The sequence below is a fragment of the Salvia splendens genome, chromosome 19 (genome assembly GCF_004379255.2).
Source record: "Salvia splendens isolate huo1 chromosome 19, SspV2, whole genome shotgun sequence".
NCBI lineage: Eukaryota > Viridiplantae > Streptophyta > Magnoliopsida > Lamiales > Lamiaceae > Salvia > Salvia splendens.
The window spans coordinates 1,376,429-1,397,231 of NC_056050.1; the positions used below are offsets into that span (position 1 = coordinate 1,376,429).

The window sequence follows — 20,803 nt, forward strand, 5'->3', positions numbered from 1 at the left end:
TAGTACTCATTTGTCCCTAGTTCATAACTGGTTAGCTTAAAAAAGCTTTTGGTCCTACACATTAAGATTGATAGCTTTTGATATAAAATTTTATACTAATATATAGTATTATCTCTGTCCCAATAAATATGAAACATTTGGTTTTCGGTACGGGGTTTTATGCAGTGTTGTTCTTTAAGTTAATGAAAAGATAGTAAAGTAAGATGAAGGGAAAAATAGAGATGGTTTTATTACTATCAGTTTAGGAAACGTTTCATTTTTAATGGGACAATCCAAAAAAGAAAATGTTTCATTTTTAGTGGGACACTGAAGGATACTCTTTTGGGCCTAAATGAATGATGTTAAACTTCCAATTTATTGCTAAGATAATAAGATCAAAGGAATGCCTAATAGTAATAACCTTATAAATCTTCAAACGGATCAAGTTGTTTCTACATATGGATGTGATTAATTGCATACACCCCTATACTGACAAGTGCCGTAGCTTTATAAAACCGTATTTAGTTATAATATGATTACTATTTCAATATCAAAAAAACTAAACTTAATAAGCTGTTATGTTGACCTAATCACTTTCCACAACCCAATCTGTATTTGTCTAATTTAATCCTAAATATGTCACAATTAGTGTGGTTCTAGTATATACTTTATATGTATCTTAAACTTAAATTTCTGTACGGCTCTATATTTTTTCAGTAACTTAATTTATTTATTTAGGACACATACCAAGACAAATCGGGAACCTCACTTCACTACTAAAGCTGGAACTTAGTGGAAATCGGTTGGCTGGTATGTTTATAAACTTGTACGTTACTGGTTTATTACATGACTTATTCATAATAAATGTTACAAAATTTTCTCATCTTTTAAATACTAATTGATAGCACTATATTTCATGGCTTGAACTTTGACTAATGTTACAAAAAGGATGACTTGAAATATACAAAAACAACTCATTAAATTGAATTGTAACTTTCCAGTAGCTGGATTGCCGAAGAATCTTGATAATCTACCGGACCTTGAGTTTTATTTGCATCATTCAACGATTGGATGTATACTCATCCCTTTTTCCATATTCAAACTTAAGGAAACTAAAGTTATTAACTCATCAACGATATTAAATGGAGAGTGAAAGAGAGATGAATATTTAATTGGAGATAGAAAGTTATCAAAAATAGATATGTGTCATCTTGGTCGGGAATATTTAAAAAGGAAAATGTGTCAGCTAATGAACTGGGACAAAGGGGTGTACCAAAAAGTCAGTATTTTTTCGGTACGGTAAATTGATGTGGTATTTCGGTATTTTTTTTATACGGTAAGTGCTTCATTTTTCAAAACCTCTATATATTACATCTTATCTTATACTCCCTCCGTCCCATGTTACTTGAGTCGTTTCTTTTCGGCACAGGGATTTAAGAAAGTTGTGTTTTGTGAGTTAAATAAAGTAGAAAAAAAGAATAAAGTAAGAGAGATAAAAGATAGTAAAGTAAAAGAAAGAATATCATAATTTTTACTTTTTTATGGAACATAATTAAGGCTTTTACAATAATTATTGTAATTTATCAGTATTTGTAGGATTTCGACAATTTAGAATTTTTAATATTTTACACAATTTAACAAGTTTGCTATTGTTAAATTTTGCATTATGCTAAAATCATTAATTATATTAAAATGTAAATTTAATTAAAAAAAAATATAGAAAAGGCATACATGTCTTCTCACATATATAAGCGAATCATCTCATTTTAAGATAAATCATCTCACACAAAGCTATCATATGTTATCACATGTACTCCCTCCGTCCCGGGCTACTCGCTCATTTCCTTTTCGGCTCGGAGATTAAGGAATGAGTGTATAGGAAAGTAAAAAATGACGGCTGTAGGTGAAATTTTTTACTAAAAATAGAAAGAGTGCAAGTAACTTGGGACGCCCAAAAAGGAAATAAGTGCGAGTAGTGCGGGACGGAGGGAGTATTACCAAACAAGCACTAAACTGCCAAAGTTGTTTCTAAGCGTATGATACGGATATAATTAATTGTACATGCTTTTCTAAGCGTATGATACGGAGGGAGATTGGACATCTTACATCATTAACTCAATTGTACGTAGACTTTAATAGATTGACAGGTATGACTTCATCACTATTTAAGTTTTATTATTTTTTGCGAATATAAGTTTTATTATTTTTTGGCGCGACATTTAAAAAATATAAAGAAAATAGATAAAAAAATTAGTGAAATACGAGTTCCACTTATGTATATTAATTTTAAATAAATGTGAATGAAATGAGTTATTGGAATGTGATTTAAATACTATTTATAATTTATAATAAAAATAAACCGGGACTTCTATTCGTGAACAGACAGAAATAAAAAAAAAATGAAACTCCTACTCGCAAACGGAGTAAGTACATGTTTACGCCCGATGTATCATCCGCGGAAGAAACGCGGACGACGGCCTATCGTCCGCGCCCATCGGGCGCCCCATTGTGGGCTCGGCGCCCCATTTTACTTAAAAAAATGCGTTTGCCGGGGGTCGAACCTGGGTCTATTGCTTGGAAGGCAATAATCCTAACCGTTGGACTACAAACACTAGTTAAAATATCTTGAAAACTAAATTGTTTTATACATTTATTAAGATGATAATGTTATAAAAAATGATAATTTATAATTAAAAAGTAGAATTCGGTGAAACGAGAATTTGCTTCTTCGAGTTATTAAGATGATTATGTTGTGTGATTGAAATGAAGATTTTAAATAAATGTATTAATTTTTATAAATGTATTAATTTTTAATTCATATTGTAACGTATTAATTTTTATAAATGAAATAAAATTTTTTTCCAATTTTTACAGTTATTTAAATATTCAAATAAAAGAAAATGCATAAGGCGGACGTTTACTAATGCCTGACAAAGTGATAGGTGCCATTCGAAGGAGATTGGACATCTTACATCATTAACTCAATTGTCCATAGACTTTAATAGATTGACAGGTATGACTTCATCACTACTCTCCCCTACTTCCCCTAGATTGCAATAGATTATACTCGCCGTCTGCAAATATGAGTCTTATTAGTTTTGTTACAAAATTAAAAAAATGTTAAGAAAAATGAGTAAAAAAATTAGTAGAATAAGAGTTCTACTTATATATATTAATTTTAAATAAATATAAAACGAATGAGTTATTAGAATGTGAGGCTTAAATACTATTTATAATAAAAATAAACCGGAACTTTTATTCATAAACGGACCGAAATAGAAAAACGAAACTGCTATTATAGACTGAGGAAGTAAATGTTATCACATGTATCCTACCAAACAAACATTTAATTGCCAAAGTTGTTTCTAAGCGTATGATATGGGTATAATTAATTGTACATGCTTCTCTTATACGACAAATTGATAGGTGTCATACCGAAGGAGATTGGACATCTTACATCATTAACTCGTCTGTCCCTAGACTTTAATAGATTGACAGGTATGACTTCATCACTACTTTCCTCAGATTTTAATAGAGTGATATAGGTATGACTTCATCACTAGTTTGATTTCATAATGATTAAAGTCAATGCGTTATAGAGTAATTTTCTTTGTAGAAATATGTCACTTGACACACATTTTAATCCATACTTGATAAAACAAGAAAGAACAAAAAAAAAATACTTGAAATCATATAGTGGATAATGAGAGACTTAAATAATAAAGTAGTAAAAGTGAAAAGAAAAAAATTTGTTATGGATATTGACTTTTTTATTGGAACAGACGAAAAAGAAAATGTATTCTATTTCTATGGAAAGCGGGAGTATTAATCACTTTCTACAAATCCAATTCAAATCGTCTAATTTAATTCTAAAATGTCTATCACAATTAGTCTAATTCCCGCATATGGTAAATCAATCTTAAACATAAAAGTGTATTCGAAACTCTATATCTCTTCAATATTTTCCTAATTAATTTTGTATCTCAAATTGATTTTTTTTCATACAATTTCAGCATTTTAATAATTTTTTAAAGTAACTTTGACATGTCTTTACTATTAGGATTTGATCTTGCTCAATAAGTTTGTGGTTGCGGGGTATATTTATAAATATTCATAGTTACTACAATTTGGATTTAGATATCTATTACTCCTTTGGTCCCGAATCACTAGAAGTAGATAGTTTTCTACAATTCACCAAATCTAATTCTAACATTCCAAAAGTTTATGTATCTAAATCTATCCAACCACTATTTGGCATATGCTGGAGTTGGATTTTTAATAGTTGTAATGAAATTTACTATCTATTCATGATTGATTGTTCTCTGTTTTATTAGTCCTTCAAGAATTCATTTTTTGATAGGAAATATTCCTTCTTCTATCTTCAACGTTTCCTCGTTGGAATCCATATACCTCGATAGAAATTCTATATCTGGAAGTATACCCACAAATTTGGACAATTTACTCAACCTCCAAGAATTGTCACTCGGCGGCAACAACTTAACTGGTACGAGTAGTAACTTATATCTAGTAGTACTCTTTTGGCCCGGAATAAATTCTGTAATTTTAAATTATACTCTTTTCAGACAACTGTCTTATTAATTTTGTGATGAAATGATGTTAAACTTTCCTAATTTATTGCCGAGATATAAGTATGAATAGGATAACTAATTTTTCGTGTCAAACTATTGAACCCGTCATTGTTAGTTTGTTTTATATCATTGTTAAATATTGTTAGTTTGTTTAGGTCATTTTATAAAATCCGGATTTGAAGAATACGAATGTCATTCTTAGATCATTTTAGGTCATGCTTACTATCATGACCTAAAAACATACTAAGAATGACCTGACCTCTGTATTGTCTAAAAATGACATCCGGGTGTGGTTCTGCAATAAGATTGAGTTTTGCATATATCACAACTCTATCTTTATAACTGGTCAAAATGATCGAGCTGTATTAATCACTCTCCACAATCCATTTCAAATTTGTCTTATTTAATCATAAAATGTTAGCCACAATTAATCTATTTCTTAAACATAAATTTATATTCGGAATTTATATCTCTTCAATATTTTCGTTGTTAAGTTTGAATCTTAAAGTTGACTTCTTTCATGCAATTTCAGCACTTAAATAAAGTTTTGTAAGTAAGTTTGACCGCCCTTCACTGTTAGGCCTGTATCTTGCTAAATTTGTACGTCGTGAATATTACATTGCATATTAATTACAACTACTTGCCATGTTCCTGATTTTGGATCTTGGCGTTGCAATGATCTCGAAGAGTTGTAATGGACTTTAAAATTTATTCAAGATTCGATGTTCTCTGTTTTATAAATTTCGCAAGAATTCATGTGTAAGCCTATCTAATACATATTCATCTCAGGTTCCATACCCAACCAAGTTGGTAATATCACTAAGCTAGGAACACTGAATTTGGCAAACAATAAGTTGAAAGGTATGTTTATATAGGTAAATTTTGCACATGTTCTGGTAACTACTAGTAGTGGGATCCTGAACTAATCTTTGGCTAAACCTTGGAAATCTTAACGCCATAATGTCTTTCAAATCCTTCCCTTCGCCCCACTTTAAGCGGAGCATTATTTTTTGGCACGAGATTTTATGTAATGTTATTTATAGTTAAGTGGAGAGAGGAAAAAGTATGAGTGAGAAAAAGTAGAGAGTCATAATTCTATTTTAAGAAATGTGTTGTTTAGAGTGGGATATCCCAAAAACTAAAATGCGCTATCACTTAAATTATTTCGGTCATATTTACCATATTCAAACTTTTATTATTACTGTCCACACTCTATCTCGATGTTTTTATAACAGACTCACACTCACAGGCGAAATTCCAACCTCTATCACCAATGCTTCTCATCTTATGGATATATACTTGGGCAGCAATTCATTCTCTGGCCTTATCCCCGACTTCGGTAACCTAAGATATCTGCTATTCCTTGGTCTAAGTGACAATAATCTGACTGGGGTTAAATCACCAAATCAAGAATTGGAGTTTCTCTCTGGTTTAGCAAACTGCTTAATTTTATTTAGCTTGGATATTAGTAACAATCCAATGATAAACGGTATCCTTCCAGCTTCCATTGGGAACTTGCCTAAATCTCTTTCCACCTTTGCAGCATCTAACTGCAGCATCAGAGGTATAATTCCTCCTGAAATTGTTACTGGATGCTGTTGCGGCGGGAGACGTCTCCCGTCTATAATTCCGGTCCAAACTGGAAAGGTGTCTTGTATATTGTTATTTCCAATATCAAGAATCTGCAGTCTTCGACAATTTGAAAGGGATTGGGGTAATGATCCTGCCAACTTATTACCATTCAAGCTGAGTGACTTAAGCTTACAAACCACTGGAAATGTAGTTGGGATGAATCCTATGAGTTGATTTTTGGACAAATCCGTAACACATCCAGTAATATCGGGACGGGGTGAGCTGGAAGGATACCGTAAGTGTAGACGTCTCCCGCCGCAACACATCCAGTAATATCGGGACGGGGTGAGCCGCCGCTGTCAACAGCGCCCCGTCTTCCTCCGAATCCCTCGGTGCCGCCGCTGACACTGGTCGGTCCCTCTCGGCCGCAGCCGCTGAGGACTCGGCTGATAGATCCCCGACATCCCGACGAGAGAGAGCGTCAGCCGCCTTATTATTGATTCCCCGTTTGTACGCAATTCTAAATTTATAACCCATTAGTTTCCGGACGTATAATTGTTGGTCCGGTGTGTGCACCATGTTACGGACGTTCTCCGCAACGGCTCCGTGATCTTCCTTCTCGACGGAACAACGAGCAATTCCCACGACAAACTCGCGGAAACTGACCGAAAACTTGCTGATTTGGTGGACGTCTTCCACAAAGCAACAAGAACGAAAAAGGCAATTGCTTGTTTCACAAGATAGGTTTAGGGAAAATATTTCATTCATTGAATTCTTGATTGATAACAATCTCTCCTATTTATAATACTCTAATACTACTACCCTAACTTAATGAACAAGAAACAAATATCTAAACAAATATGGGAAAGATATGGTGAATAAAGGAAAACTAAATAATTGGAAGATCATAAAAGATATGATCGTATCAACTCCCCCACGGTTGAAATCCACCTTGTCCTCAAGGTGGAAACCACAAAGCAACGACGAGAGTTGAAAGCAAACGCTATGGCGAGGCATCTCCTCCTGGATCAAACACATATTGAACAACTGAATATCTTCCTTTATCACCTCCAAGAAGGCTCAAATATGGCGTGTCGTTGCGCGGAGGGATGAATCGTGCATCGACGTCGAGTGATGTCGAACGATGAACAATACTTGGAACATCGCCATCAAAGAAATCCACATGGATATAAGCAATTGTCCTTACACTAGTGTAAGCACTTCCTCTCTTAAACCAACAATTCTTCACATCCTTCGATGTTATTTGAGCAACAAGAATATTAGTGTTCGCAACATTGAACGATTCCATTATCTTCTCCACTTCACCAATAGAATCATCCTCCTCTTTATCTTCTAACAATGTCCCCTCCGCTTCACTAATATCTGAGTTGCACAGCTGCAAGATTGGGGCCGGTAGGGGCGGGTCATCGTGTAATAATTCACCCTCATCTCTACTGAGATTGGGGCAGCACGACGGTGATGGTGGAGTTAAAATCGAAGGCGGGACAGCAGCGACGACAGGGAGCGAGGGGCTAGATGGATCGTGGTGGAGATGCGAGAAGCATTGGGACTCAGCGGTGTGAGGCGGGGCAGGTAGCGTCCCTGTTGCTGTTATACTCCCATGTCCTACCCCCTTCTCATTGTCACTTAGGTAGTCGATTTTGTCATCCATAAAGCAGGTCTCATCGTCAAGGGTTCCACTCGATGGATGCCGGCAGGAGGGCGGGAGTTGGAGCAGAGGCTGCTGCTGAGCAGCGGGCTGGTCAAGGCAGGCAGCAGTCTGACGGAGATGAGGCACCGAATGTTGCTGGTGGTAGGGCTGCCTCGAATAGCCAACATCAAAGTCCTCATCGTATCCATCAGAGTCACAATCAAAATTAGGGTTATATATGGATGTGCTCTCTGCATAGGAGAGGCTATTTATCGGCACCCGAGTGCCCGGTGGGTCCCAGCAGGATGGCTGGCGACCAGGCACGTGCTGCGACTGCCGAATTTGACGACGAGGGAACTCACTGTACGCGGGCGACGGTCCGCCGAAGGGTTGATAGTACTTGGGCAGTTGATAATGGCTCTGGTGGAGGTGGTGTGGCCGGTGTCTATCCGGCTGGTATGGAGGCTGTGATAGGTACCTGTCCCGGTTTTGGTGCTGTGGCTGCCGATACATCGGCTGGGTATAACGCCGACCCGTCTGTGGCGATGGATCCGGCAGCGGACGAGTGCGAATCTCTTTGCGGGAATCATAGCACGCCTGTTGTGCATACGTTGCTTTAGACGCAAGCAAGTTTGTCCTACGCCGTTCGATTTTATCACAACGTGTTTCCAACCTGGAGATAGCGGCATCCAATTGATCGAATAGTTGTTCATAACGCCCCGCTTCGGTGTAGTTGCATAACATGATGACGTTGAACGACGGCGGTGAAGCTAGACAGTGGGAGGTGATCGGGCAGGTGCTGTGACTGATTTTTTCTTTTTTTTTTCGGTTGAAAGTTACTGAAGCTGGTGAACTTTTGCTTCTGTTCGGAGGTGTGTGTTACGATGATTAAACCCAATCGGGAATATCTCTCATCACGGGATAAACAGCAGCAATTAGAACTCAATTAAACCCAATCGGGAATATCTCTCATCAAAGTCAAACCATATGTTGATTGATGAAGAAGAGGTGTGTGTTACGATGATGATGTTAAGAAGGAAGGTGGAGGGTATAAAACAGAGAATTTTTGCTTCTGTTCGGAGGTGTAGGCTGATTTTTTTTTTTGATATTGGTGATTGTTTGGGGAATATGGATGACGAAGACGGAGGATGAGCTCTCAATGAAAGCACCAGTTGTTACGGACGTTCTCCGTAACGAGGCCGGATGGCTAACTTCTCGGAGAGATAAGGTGATCGAACCTTCGACGTGCTCGAAGGAAACCTCACGAATTGCTGATTTTCGGACGTTCTCCGATGAACAACAATTTGGAAACGAAATATGATATTCTTGTTACTCAAGACAAGTTTGTGGAAAATAATATGTTCATTGAATGAATAAAATGATAACATCCTATCCCTATTTATAATACTAGAATACTAGCTTAGGGAACAAGAAACAAATATACGAAAAGATATGTAAATCCCTAATATATCTAAACTAATTAATAATGATAATACACGTATCAACTCCCCCACGGTTGAAATCCACCTTGTCCTCAAGGTGGGGACCACAAAGCAAAAATGAGAGTTGAAATCAGAAGCTTCGGCAAGACAACTCCTCCTGGATCAAACACACACCGAACAGCTGAACGACCCCCTTCTTCACCTTTGTCAAAAATCAACAAAGGAGACCCAATGTTGTCGGCAAAATTCCATGCCAAAACGAAAAGCTTGTCCACGCTTCCAAGAATGCTCAAACATGACGTGTCATTGCGCGGAGGGATCAACCTCGCATCGGTGTCGAGCGATGTTGATCGAGGATTCAGACATGTAGCATCCATAACATGCCAATCCCCATAGATAAAGGCAATCTCCTTCAAATGTATTGGAAAGGACGGTGCAATTTTATTTCCAACTAATGCACATAGATAAGCACCACCATTTTCACTAAAACAATTCCCAACAACATCGGGAGATGTCATTCGAGCAGCATCGAGAGATGCGACGACCTTCTTCACTTCCTCAATGGAATCAACCTCCTCGTCGCCATCTAACAATGTTTCTTCCTCTCCACTGATATAGGGGCTGCACGGCGGAGAGATCATAGCTGGTGGAGGCAGTTCATCTAACAATCCGCCTTCCCCTCCGCTGTCGTCGTCGGGGCTGCAAGACGGAACTGTTGGGGGCAGATTCGAAGATGGGACAGCAGCTATAGCGGGCAGTGACGCTGCTGCACGGCAGTGGCTTGTCATGCTCAAGCAAGATGACGAGCGTTGTGGTGGTGGTGGTGGGACAACAATGACAGTTAGTTGTGAGTTGCTAGATCGGTCGTGGTGGACATCAGCGTCCTCACCATATCCAACAGAGTCACAATCATAATCAGGGTAATATATGGATGCGATCTTTTCATAATCCAGGTTACCCATCGACACCCCAGCGCCCGGCGGGTCCCAACAGGATGGTTGGCGAGAAGGCTCGTTCTGCAGCTGCAGAAATTGACGAAGCGGGAACCCCCTGTACGTTGGTGGCGGTCCATAGTCGAAGGGATGATAGTGCTCGGGCAGTTGATAACGAGTTTGGTGGAGGTGGTACGGGCGGCGTCTATCCGGCTGATATGGAGGCGACGGTGTGTACCTGTCCGACTGGTGGTGTTGTGGCCGCCGGTACGTAGGCTGGGTGTAACGCCGATGCCGCTTGTCCCAATCAGCGCGTCGTTCCAAGTTTGCGACCCGGCGATCCATCTTATCGAAGCGCGCGTTCAATTGCTCAAACCCTAGCGTGATCGGGTCCGTCGATTGAGGCCTACCTCCAATCTCGCCGATATTCCGCTGACGCATCGGCCCCAATTGCAGTGTTTCAGTCACCGGCACTTCGGACTCCATTAGATTTCGTTTTCACAGATAATGATGAGTTTCGGGATGAAAGAATATGGAGGATTAGGTGTGGCCGTGGTGGTGGAGCTGCGGCTGATTGTTTTTCTTTCTTTTTTTTTCTTTTTTTTTTCGACGGGGGCTGGGAAATAATTTGGGGGATACGGATGAACGAAGACGGAGGATGAGCACGGGATGAAAGCACCAGTTGTTACGGACGTTCTCCGCAACGGCTCCGTGATCTTCCTTCTCGACGGAACAACGAGCAATTCCCACGACAAACTCGCGGAAACTGACCGAAAACTTGCTGATTTGGTGGACGTCTTCCACAAAGCAACAAGAACGAAAAAGGCAATTGCTTGTTTCACAAGATAGGTTTAGGGAAAATATTTCATTCATTGAATTCTTGATTGATAACAATCTCTCCTATTTATAATACTCTAATACTACTACCCTAACTTAATGAACAAGAAACAAATATCTAAACAAATATGGGAAAGATATGGTGAATAAAGGAAAACTAAATAATTGGAAGATCATAAAAGATATGATCGTATCACACCACTTGTTGCAAAAACTCTTTTAAGCTCTTTTGATCGGTGCGAATGATGAACTCCCTACCCAACAAATAATGCCTCCATTTCTGCACCGCCTCGACAATAGCAAACAGTTCCTTGTGATATGTTGACGCTACCCTGCGTCTCGGACCCAATTTACGGCTGAAAAAGGCAATGGGGTGACCCTCTTGGATTAAGACCGCCCCTATCCCCACGTCGCAGGCATCCGTTTCTACACAGAATGTTTTGGTAAAATCCGGCAAGCGTAGCACAGGAGCAGACGTCATGGCTGATTTTAGAGCTCCAAATGCGGTATCCGCTGCCGTGGACCATTCGAAAGAGTCCTTTTTTAATAAATCCGTCAAGGGGGCCGCAATCACCGCGTAATGTGCGACAAAACGCCGGTAGTAACCTGTTAAACCAAGAAATCCCCTTAATTGTTTCACCGTGCGCGGCAAGGGCCACGCGGTCATAGCTTCTGTCTTTGCCGGATCAGCAACCAATCGGCCATCTGTAACCAAGTGTCCCAAATATTCAACAGTGGTGCTACAAAAAACACACTTCGATAATTTCACAAAAAAATTGTGGGCGAGTAGGAGCGATAGTACCTCAGTCAAGTGTGTACAGTGGGACTCCATGGTAGGGCTGTAAATTAATATATCATCAAAGAAAACTATCACGCATCTTCGCAGGAGCGGCTGAAATATGTTGTTCATTGCCGCCTGGAAAGTGGAAGGGGCGTTGGTCAGGCCGAACGGCATCACCAAGAATTCGAAATGCCCATCATGTGTTCTGAAAGCAGTCTTAAAGATATCCGCTTCGTGCATCCGGATTTGGTGGTATCCCGAACGCAAGTCCAGTTTTGTGAAAAACTTAGCGTTTCCCAATTCGTCGAACAATTCATCGGCCGTGGGAATCGGAAAATGATCTGGGACAGTGGCCAGGTTCAGGGCCCGATAATCTATACAAAAGCGATATGTGCCATCCTTCTTCCTGACTAGCAAAACCGGGGAGGAAAACGGGCTCTGGCTCCGTTGTATAATCCCTTGGTCCAGCATCTCTCTCACTTGTTTCTCTATTTCGTTTTTCTGAAAGTAGGGATAACGGTAAGGCCTTACATTAACTGGCCTCGTATGAGGCAACAGGTGGATCTGATGGTCGAATGGGCGAGCAGGCGGCAGCCCCACTGGGAGGTTGAAGACCTGCCCAAATGTGTCAAGCACCGTGCGGACCGCGTCGGGTAAATCCGGTGGGAATTCCGGTTGGGTCGACAAGAGCTCGGCCGGATGATCATCAAGATGTAGGGGTACCAGCTCGTAAAACTCATGAGCGGGTGAGTGTGCCGTCAATGTGGCCAGAGAGTGGAGTGAAATCTGGCGTGGACCAGGGAGCTTGCCCTGAATAAAAATTTTCTGACCGTCCTTGTGAAACTCCAAAGTCTTCCCCACAAAATCAGCGGCAACACGCCCGATGGATTCCAACCATTCCATTCCTAGAATAATATCAGGTCCATGTATGTCCAATATGTGAAGGTCGATCAGAAATTGGGCACCCTGCATCGTCAATTTGGTCCGCCTAGAGTCGTGCGAGCATAGCAAGGATCCCCCGTTACCCACATAGACCCGAAACGGGCGAATAGGCGTTAAAGAAAGCTGGAGGCGCTCAGCTATGCGCGGGTGAAGGAAATCATGGGTGCTCCCGGTATCAATCAGTATTACCACCTCCGACGATCCGATATTGCCCACCACGTGGAAAGGTTTGGATCGGGTGTTGCTGCTCAGAGCGTGAAGGTGTGATAGATCCGCCCGAATGACCTCGTCGGGTTGTTGAATGTCATCACAATGATCCACAGGTTCCTCCTCGTCGTCCTCTCCCACATAGCACAGAAGTTTGACTGCACAGACATGGCCAGGAACATACTTTTCTGGACAATGCCAACACAACCCCTTGCGAGATCTCTCTGACTTCTCTGCATTAGAAACTCGAATCGGAGTAATTTTTGGGGGTGCACTTGCCGATTGTTGCACCGCACTTGCTGCTGGTCCGGGGGCGGTCAGTAGGGGCTGTCGTGATTCGCGGCCTGCCCATTGCTTCTTCCCCCCGGTAGAAGTCTGTTGCCACCTGCGTTCCTGACTAGCCCCGAGGCGAAGTGCAAGTGCCATTGCCTCCGCGAGGGATTGAGGCTGATGCATCTCCACTTTCTCTTGGATGGTCTCTTTCAATCCTTCAATGAATATTGGTAACAATACATAGTCAGGCATGCCCACTACCCGATTCAAGTACTTCTCAAAGGTATCGTGGTATTCAGCCACCGACCCGGTTTGGACCAATTTGGACAGAGGACCAATATAATTCTTAAAGCTTTGCGGGTCGAAACGGTGGCGCACATCCTCCAAGAATTCCGGCCACGATACAAAACGGTTATTGTTTTGGTAGTTGAAAATCCACTCTGCGGCTGGTGGGTCAAACAACATAACCGCATAATGAAGGCGGTCTTCCTCCGGCATTCGCACGTGATCAAAGTAATATTCGACACGTGAAATCCAATTTCATGCATCCGACCCGTCGAAGTGCGGGGCACTCATCTTGACGCCCTGTCGCGAATCCGAGTCCTGATGGTATGCAAAACGGTCACGGCGTGGGGGCGGGTCCCAGCACGAAGTGCGACGATTGTCGCGCCAACCACGCCCACGTGCCGGAGGTGGCTCCCAGCTGGATAACTGGCGCGGTTGGTGTACCACTAATCGGCGGTCAGAGGCTACATCCTGCGGCCAGTCTCCCTCGCGACGATAATCCCCACGCGCGCCATACGCGCTGCCCCGACGGCCACACCTAGGCTGTCGTTGATCACGCAACCCTAATTGTTGATGTCGTGGGGTCGGGTCTTTCCTCACAAATTCTGACTCCCTGTACTCCATATACGCCTCCTCATCTGAATTAAAATCGTCGTCCAGTGGGGCTGTATCCGGGAGACGCGGGTTCTCCAGTAAATCCACCCGTCTATCCGAATTATCCATTCGATATTCCAATTGGTCAAAACGCTCCATGATCCTATCAAAACCCTGCGTCAAAGGATCCGTAGGAGGCCTATCTGTTGGGTGGCGGTCGCCCCTCGGGGGAGGGCGTGGCGGGGCGCCACCATCCCTGCGATTTCCCTGGGAGCGGCGTGCATTGGTGGTGATCAATTCCTGTGCGTTTCCGCCTGTCAAGACGACCGGCGCGCTTGTCGACTCCGTCTGGATCTCCATGAATTCAGCACTGTGAAAGCACCAGTTGTTAAGAGTCTCCTTCTCTTAACGTAGATTTCAACCCGGTTACGAGAGTAACACCAAGAATCCGGCGCCCCGCAAGCAGGGTCGGCGGCCAAAACGTGAAGGTTGGCGCGGAAGAGGTTTCCGTCGGCAACACGATAGGGTTTTGAGAGTGTTAACACGATAAGTGGGCCAATAATAATTTCATTAATTGATTTAGAATTAATGATGTCACGACCGCCCACCCTAGGGGTGTTACAAACGAGGCGATCGTGACCAAGGGACAAACATTTAAGAATATCATTTAAGGATTTTAGTTCATAAGAAAGACTCAAGTAGCTTGAAAGAATAGTATTTTAGTTCAAAAATATAGCAGCGGAAATAAGGTTTTAAAGAGAGTCAAGGATGACGCCTATGTATGAAGACACAACGCATCCATATTCCCTATGCCGACTCAACATCCACCGCAACATCCCGCTCAACCTGCACATAGGGAAAACACATGCAGGGCTGAGTACTTGATGTACTCAATGGGCTCATGCCGAAATTTTTTTTTCATAAAAACAGTTATGTCATCCATATCAGTGATCTCGAGTTTTATGTGTAGTTAAGAAATATCACGAGAACACAAAAATATTTCAAAGTCTGGCCAGACAATCAATCTCCCCACTTTCTCATCAATCATTCAATCACATTCTCTTTCCATAGTGCGACGAAAGTGTGGCCACACTATTCGCCCACGAGACCGGCCGACTAGCAAGGACGGCTCACGATCCCACTTGTGTACACAGCCTGATAGGGTTTGCGGCCCTATTCAGACCCGAATTCGTTTCATTCATAGCCATATAGCCTAACGGAGTAAACTCATACGAACTAGGCATCAGGCACATAATCTCAATCAAAACAATCCATGGCATGACATAACACTTTTAAACCACCCTTATTACACCATAATCATACTTTTGAAAGCGTAAAAGAGTTTAGTAAAAGAGAGCCCACCTCGTTTGCTTAAACCATTCAACATCCATTTAAGGCAACCCTAGTTCCTCGAGCTCACGTATATTCAATCACCCTTGCCAACGACAACACAAATCAGCCTTTCGTAAACTTATATTATCATGCATGTCCTATTGTTTCTCTCTCATCGTTATTCTCCATTTACCCAACCCAACGTTCGTCACAAAGGTGGAAAAATAAACCATAATATATTTCAACGTATCACACGTGATCGCATTGTTAAACACGTTCCTTGGACATACATGCATCATATAATACTTTTAAACTTGGAAATAAGTGTCATTTTAATAAGACAGAAAATCGGCAGAATTGCGCGACCGTTTTGTAAAAATTACTATAAAATCACCCAACATCAAATGATGCTAAATTTTGGTCACAATACAGAGGACACCTTCAAGTTCATCCATGAAAATTTTCATATCGAAATCACGCCATTTAGTCAGTCATTTCACATATTGAACTCTCTGGTCAGAACATATAATTTCTGACAGTATTGCGCAGTAAACTTCAAAAATTCACCAAAAATTCATCCTTCCTCATATGATGCTAAACTTTGGTCACAAAACATTAGACACATTCAAGTTCACCCAGTTAAAGTTTCACACCAAAATCGTGTCATTTGGTCAGTCAAAACATTTATGCAACTCTCTGATCGGAACATAAAATTCTAGCAGCACTGCGCAGTTCATTTGAAAAATTCACCGTAAATTCATACGATGTCCAATAAGGCTGAAATTTTCACAAGACTCAGAAGACACTCCAAATTTTCATCTAGTTCAAGAATCAAATCGATCGGAGGTCATTTGGTCGGTCAAACAGATTTCGAAACATTCTGGCCGAGAACACATGTTACTGGCAGAATTGCGCAGTCGACTTCAAACATTTTTCAAAAATTCATTTTTCGACAAAAAGGGCTGAAATTTATACGAGACACAGAAATCACCTTGAAATTTACTCAGTAAAATTTTGGTATCAAAATTCGACCGTTTGGTCAGTCAAATACACTTCGGAATCCACTATCCGAACACCACAAATTTCATACTCAAAATTTCGAAATTTGAGTTTCTTCCACAATCATCCAAATAAAATTTTCTCATGCTTATAACACACAATCATGCTTGATAAGACTCTCTTAACATGTTTGCACATAAACTTAGATCATTTACCTAGGATTCAAATCAAACTTCACACAACTTAATCAACAATAGCATAACTATCAAAGTTCTCAAGCAAACTCACTTTCCCACCGATTAACTTTGCGATCTATGATTCCTACACCCTCTATATGCATGTAGGATTCAAGAATAAAGTTTCAATGAAGGAGATGAGAAGGAAATCTTAGTTATACCTTCTTGAATCAAGAAAACGAACGGTAGAAACAAACGTTGACACGATTCGTCCCTCTCCCTTCACTGCTGCCGCCGCTGCCACGAATCCGCCGTCGCGGATCCGCCGCCATCGGCTCCTCCTCTCTCTTCTCTCTCTCGGATTCTCGATTGCGAAAGAAATGAAATGAAATGAAATGAAAGGAGGTTGTATTTATAGAAAATATTTTCATAAAAGACAAAAATTCACGTCTTTTCGTTTCGATGTGACGCGTAATTAATGCGGCGTTGAAAAACGTGCCTGATGTGACGTGGTTCTTATCCACTTGGAAAACGTGCCTGATGTGACGCGGTTCTTATCCAACTTTTCGTCTCGATTTGTTGTCGAAAGTGTATTTGATACGTGGTTTATTCTTTCGTGTAGGTAACGATTTAACGGGTCGTTACATTCTACCCACCTTAACAGAAATTTCGTCCCGAAATTTGATCGTCTTACATAAACAACTCGGGGTACTTTTCTTTAATTCCATCTTCTAACTCCCACGTGGCTTCTTTGGAACCATGGTGTTTCCAACACTTTCACGAATGCTATCGACTTGTTTCGCAACTCTTGTATCTTCCGATCTAGGATTGCCTCTGGCCTTTCCTCGTAGCTCATGTCGGGGTTTAGGATCACTTTTTCTTGACGAATCACATGCTTGGGGTCAAACACGTACTTGCGCAACTGCGACACATGGAACACGTTGTGCACATTCCCAAAACTGGGAGGTAACGCCAAACGATACTCTACAGGACCTACTTCATCGATAAACTCGTATGGTCCTACAAAGCGCGATTTCAACTTGCCCTTATGTGACTTTGGCAAACTCATCACGAAGTCCATGGCTATATGCTCCCACTTCCATTCGGGAATTTCGAGTGGTTGCAACTTCCCATATGGCCGCTGGTGTAAGGCATTCACTTGTTGGCACGCTAGACATCATTCCACATGTGACGCTACGTCTCCTTTCATCCCATTCCACCAAAAACGTTGCTTCAAATCTCGATACATCTTCGTACTTCCGGGGTGAGCAGTATAAGGCGTGTCGTGCGCTTCACTTATAATCTCATCTTTTAGCGCCTCATCGCTCGGCACACACAATCGTCCATCGTACGTCAAAACATTATCCGCCTCCTCACGATAATGATCGAGCTTCTCGGCTCTCACATTTACACGTAATTCTTCCAACTTCTCATCACGTCGTTGGGCTTCTATGAGCTTGGTTATCAAGTCTGGCTCGATCACTAGCGTCGTTATTCTTCCTCCTACTGTCTCGGGCTCTTTTACTATTTCCAATCTCATTCTATCGAATTCGCGAATCAACGCTTCCTCTTGCGTTAGGAAATAAGCTAATTGTGGTTGGTTCTTCCTACTCAAAGCATCGGCTACTGCGTTCGCCTTGCCCGGATGATAGTGAATACCACAGTCATAGTCTTTCACGACTTCTAACCAACGTCATTGTCGCATGTTTAGCTCCTTCTGCTCGAGTACTTGAGACTCTTATGATCCGTAGAAATCTCACATCAGACTCCATAGAGATGGTGTCTCCAAATTTTCAGTGTGTGCACTACTGCTGCTAGTTCCAAATCATGAGTCGGAAAATTCAGCTCATTCGGTCTCAACTGTCGGGAAGCATATGCTATCACCTTCCCATCTTGCATTAACACGCATCCAAGTTCTACTTTTGATGTATCAGTAGAGACGGCGAAGTCCTTGTCGGCTGCCGGCACCGCTAGAACATGTGATGTGGTCAACTTTTCTTTCAACCGTTGGAAACTCGTCTCGCATTCCGGTGTCCAAACCGCTTTGATTCCTTTCTTCAACAATTGAGTCATTGGTCTCGCGATTTTAGAGAATCCCTCGATGAAGCATCGGTAGTATCCCGCCAATCCCAAAAAAAAACTGCGGATTTCACTCGGCGTTTTCTGCGATTTCCAATTTTGCACAGTCTCAGCCTTTGCGGGGTCTACTTGAATCTCATTTGCCGTCACGATATGACCAAGAAAGTTCACTCGAGTCAACTAAAATTTACACTTACTAAACTTGGCATAAAGCTTCTCCTTTCGTAACGTTTCCAACACAGTTTGCAGATGCCTTCCATGTTCCTCCTCGTTCTTTGAGTATACTAAAACATCATCGATGAACACTAACACGAACTTGTAAAGATACTCATGGAAAACTCGGTTCATCAATTCCATGAAGATGGCCGGGGCGTTGGTCAGCCTAAATGGCATCACTACGAATTCATAATGGCCATAACGAGTGCGAAAAGCAGTCTTAAGTACATCCTCTCGTCGGACCTTTAGTTGATGATATCCCGACCTCAAGTCCATTTTTTTTGAAAATATGCCCGCTCCTCGAAGTTGGTCAAACAAATCATCAATCATCGGCAGTGGGTACTTATTCTTCAGGTCATCTTGTCGAGCTCACGGTAATCGATGCACATTCTCACCGTTTCATCCTTTTTTCTTTACGAACAACACCGGCGCTCCCCACGGTGTCACACTAGGTCGGATAAAACCCAAGTCTAACAATTCTTGCAACTGAATCTTCAACTCTGCCAACTCTTTAGGGGCCATTCGGTATGGCGCCTTCGATACTGGCGCAGGCCCTAGTTCCAAATCAATAGTGAACTCTAATTGTCTGTCGGTTGGCGATTCAGACAAAGCTTCTGTAAAACACATCGAGAAAAAAAATCTAGTACTACTGCCACTTCTTCCACTCTCAATTCCTTCCTTTCCTTTCCGTTCAAGTACACAAGATACGCCGGACGCCTTTTCCTTATCATCATGGTTGCTTGCAATGCGGAGATTATAGAGGTTTGTCGATTTAAAGAAATCCCTTACAAAAATAGTCGGCTCGTCGCCAGGGGTTTGAAAAGAAATTTGCCTCTAGCTGGTGCATCACTTTTATGCATGTCTGAGTATAGAAACTTATTCCCCCGTGTGCATTCGAAAAGTTCAACCCCTCCCTTTTCTCCAAGTCTAGTATCAAGAACTCGAAAATTGATCATGCAGTCTTACTTGGATATGAACTGAATTCAAAATTGTAGCAACACTGCTGAAGGTGTCTTAATCAGAAAGGTTGTAGAATTAATCAAGAAAACAAGAACAACACTTCTAGTTCGACTCTTTTAGATCTCATTACCAACTTGCAGAAATTGGTTTGAAAAAATAAGGCAGGGTCTAAGTTTCATTGATCTTGATCATGTTCATTCTGGAAATTAAGGTTTCAAATAAACTCATAAAGGTTGAAACTTTACTTCTGACGAGAGCTCGAAAGAATATGAGATAGGCCTTGAAAACAGGATGAAACTGAATCAGGTCTCAAATTACATAGTAGGCTGCCAAATAAGATATTTCAATTGTCAAATCAAATTTGCAAAATCAATGAATGATGGTTCACACATGTCATTACACGAGATGGTCAATCGTGGGAGGATTTAGAAGCATAGACAAATGTCATGAGGTAGCACTGATCATGGTTCGACGACATCATGTTATTGAATAATGATGTCACATCAATGGATTCACAGGGTTGCAACCAACGTGAAGTGAACTTTTTTTTTAGGAAGATCGGCTAGATCAACCACGTTAAGGAAAAAGAGACACAATAGCCTTAACTTGGTGTTGCAGAAAGAAAATCATTGAGCATGAAACAATATGTGTAGTGAAACTGAGCTAAAAAAAATTTCACTTCTGCAAGGAAGAACTTGCCGCATGCATAGTTACGAAATAAAAAGGTGTACAAAAGTTCCAAGAAGAATATTCCATCCTTTGAAGAAACATGTTTGGGAATGGGATCGTACTGAAAGTCATAACTGCAAACAACTTTAGAAATGAAGCTCAAAGGCGGAAGTTCATAAAGTCAAAATATTGTCCTTACAAAAGATGAATCAAAGAAGACTACTAATCAAGATGTCCAAAAATGACGAAGGCAACCACAAATTTTCAAGAACTGAAAGTGAGTCATGA

General features: G+C 41.2%; 1 protein-coding gene and 1 non-coding gene across 3 annotated transcripts in view; one reads left to right on the top strand and one right to left on the bottom strand.

Moving 5' to 3' along the window:
* The window catches only part of LOC121778106 (receptor-like protein 35), a 38,083-nt gene extending 31,154 nt beyond the window's left edge, over positions 1-6,929 (top strand). The window contains exons 12-16 of one of the 2 annotated variants that reach the window (XM_042175395.1): positions 718-789; positions 3,406-3,477; positions 4,340-4,483; positions 5,358-5,429; positions 5,818-6,929. In XM_042175395.1, the coding sequence (XP_042031329.1) occupies positions 718-789; positions 3,406-3,477; positions 4,340-4,483; positions 5,358-5,429; positions 5,818-6,374 (917 nt within the window). In that variant the 3' untranslated portion in view covers positions 6,375-6,929. The remainder of the gene's footprint in view (positions 1-717; positions 790-3,405; positions 3,478-4,339; positions 4,484-5,357; positions 5,430-5,817) is intronic. The other variant, XM_042175396.1, reaches the window with a different exon arrangement.
* Positions 2,520-2,591, bottom strand: TRNAG-UCC. The gene has a single exon. It is a non-coding gene; the product is annotated as a tRNA-Gly (tRNA).
* Positions 6,930-20,803: the final 13,874 nt, after the last annotated feature.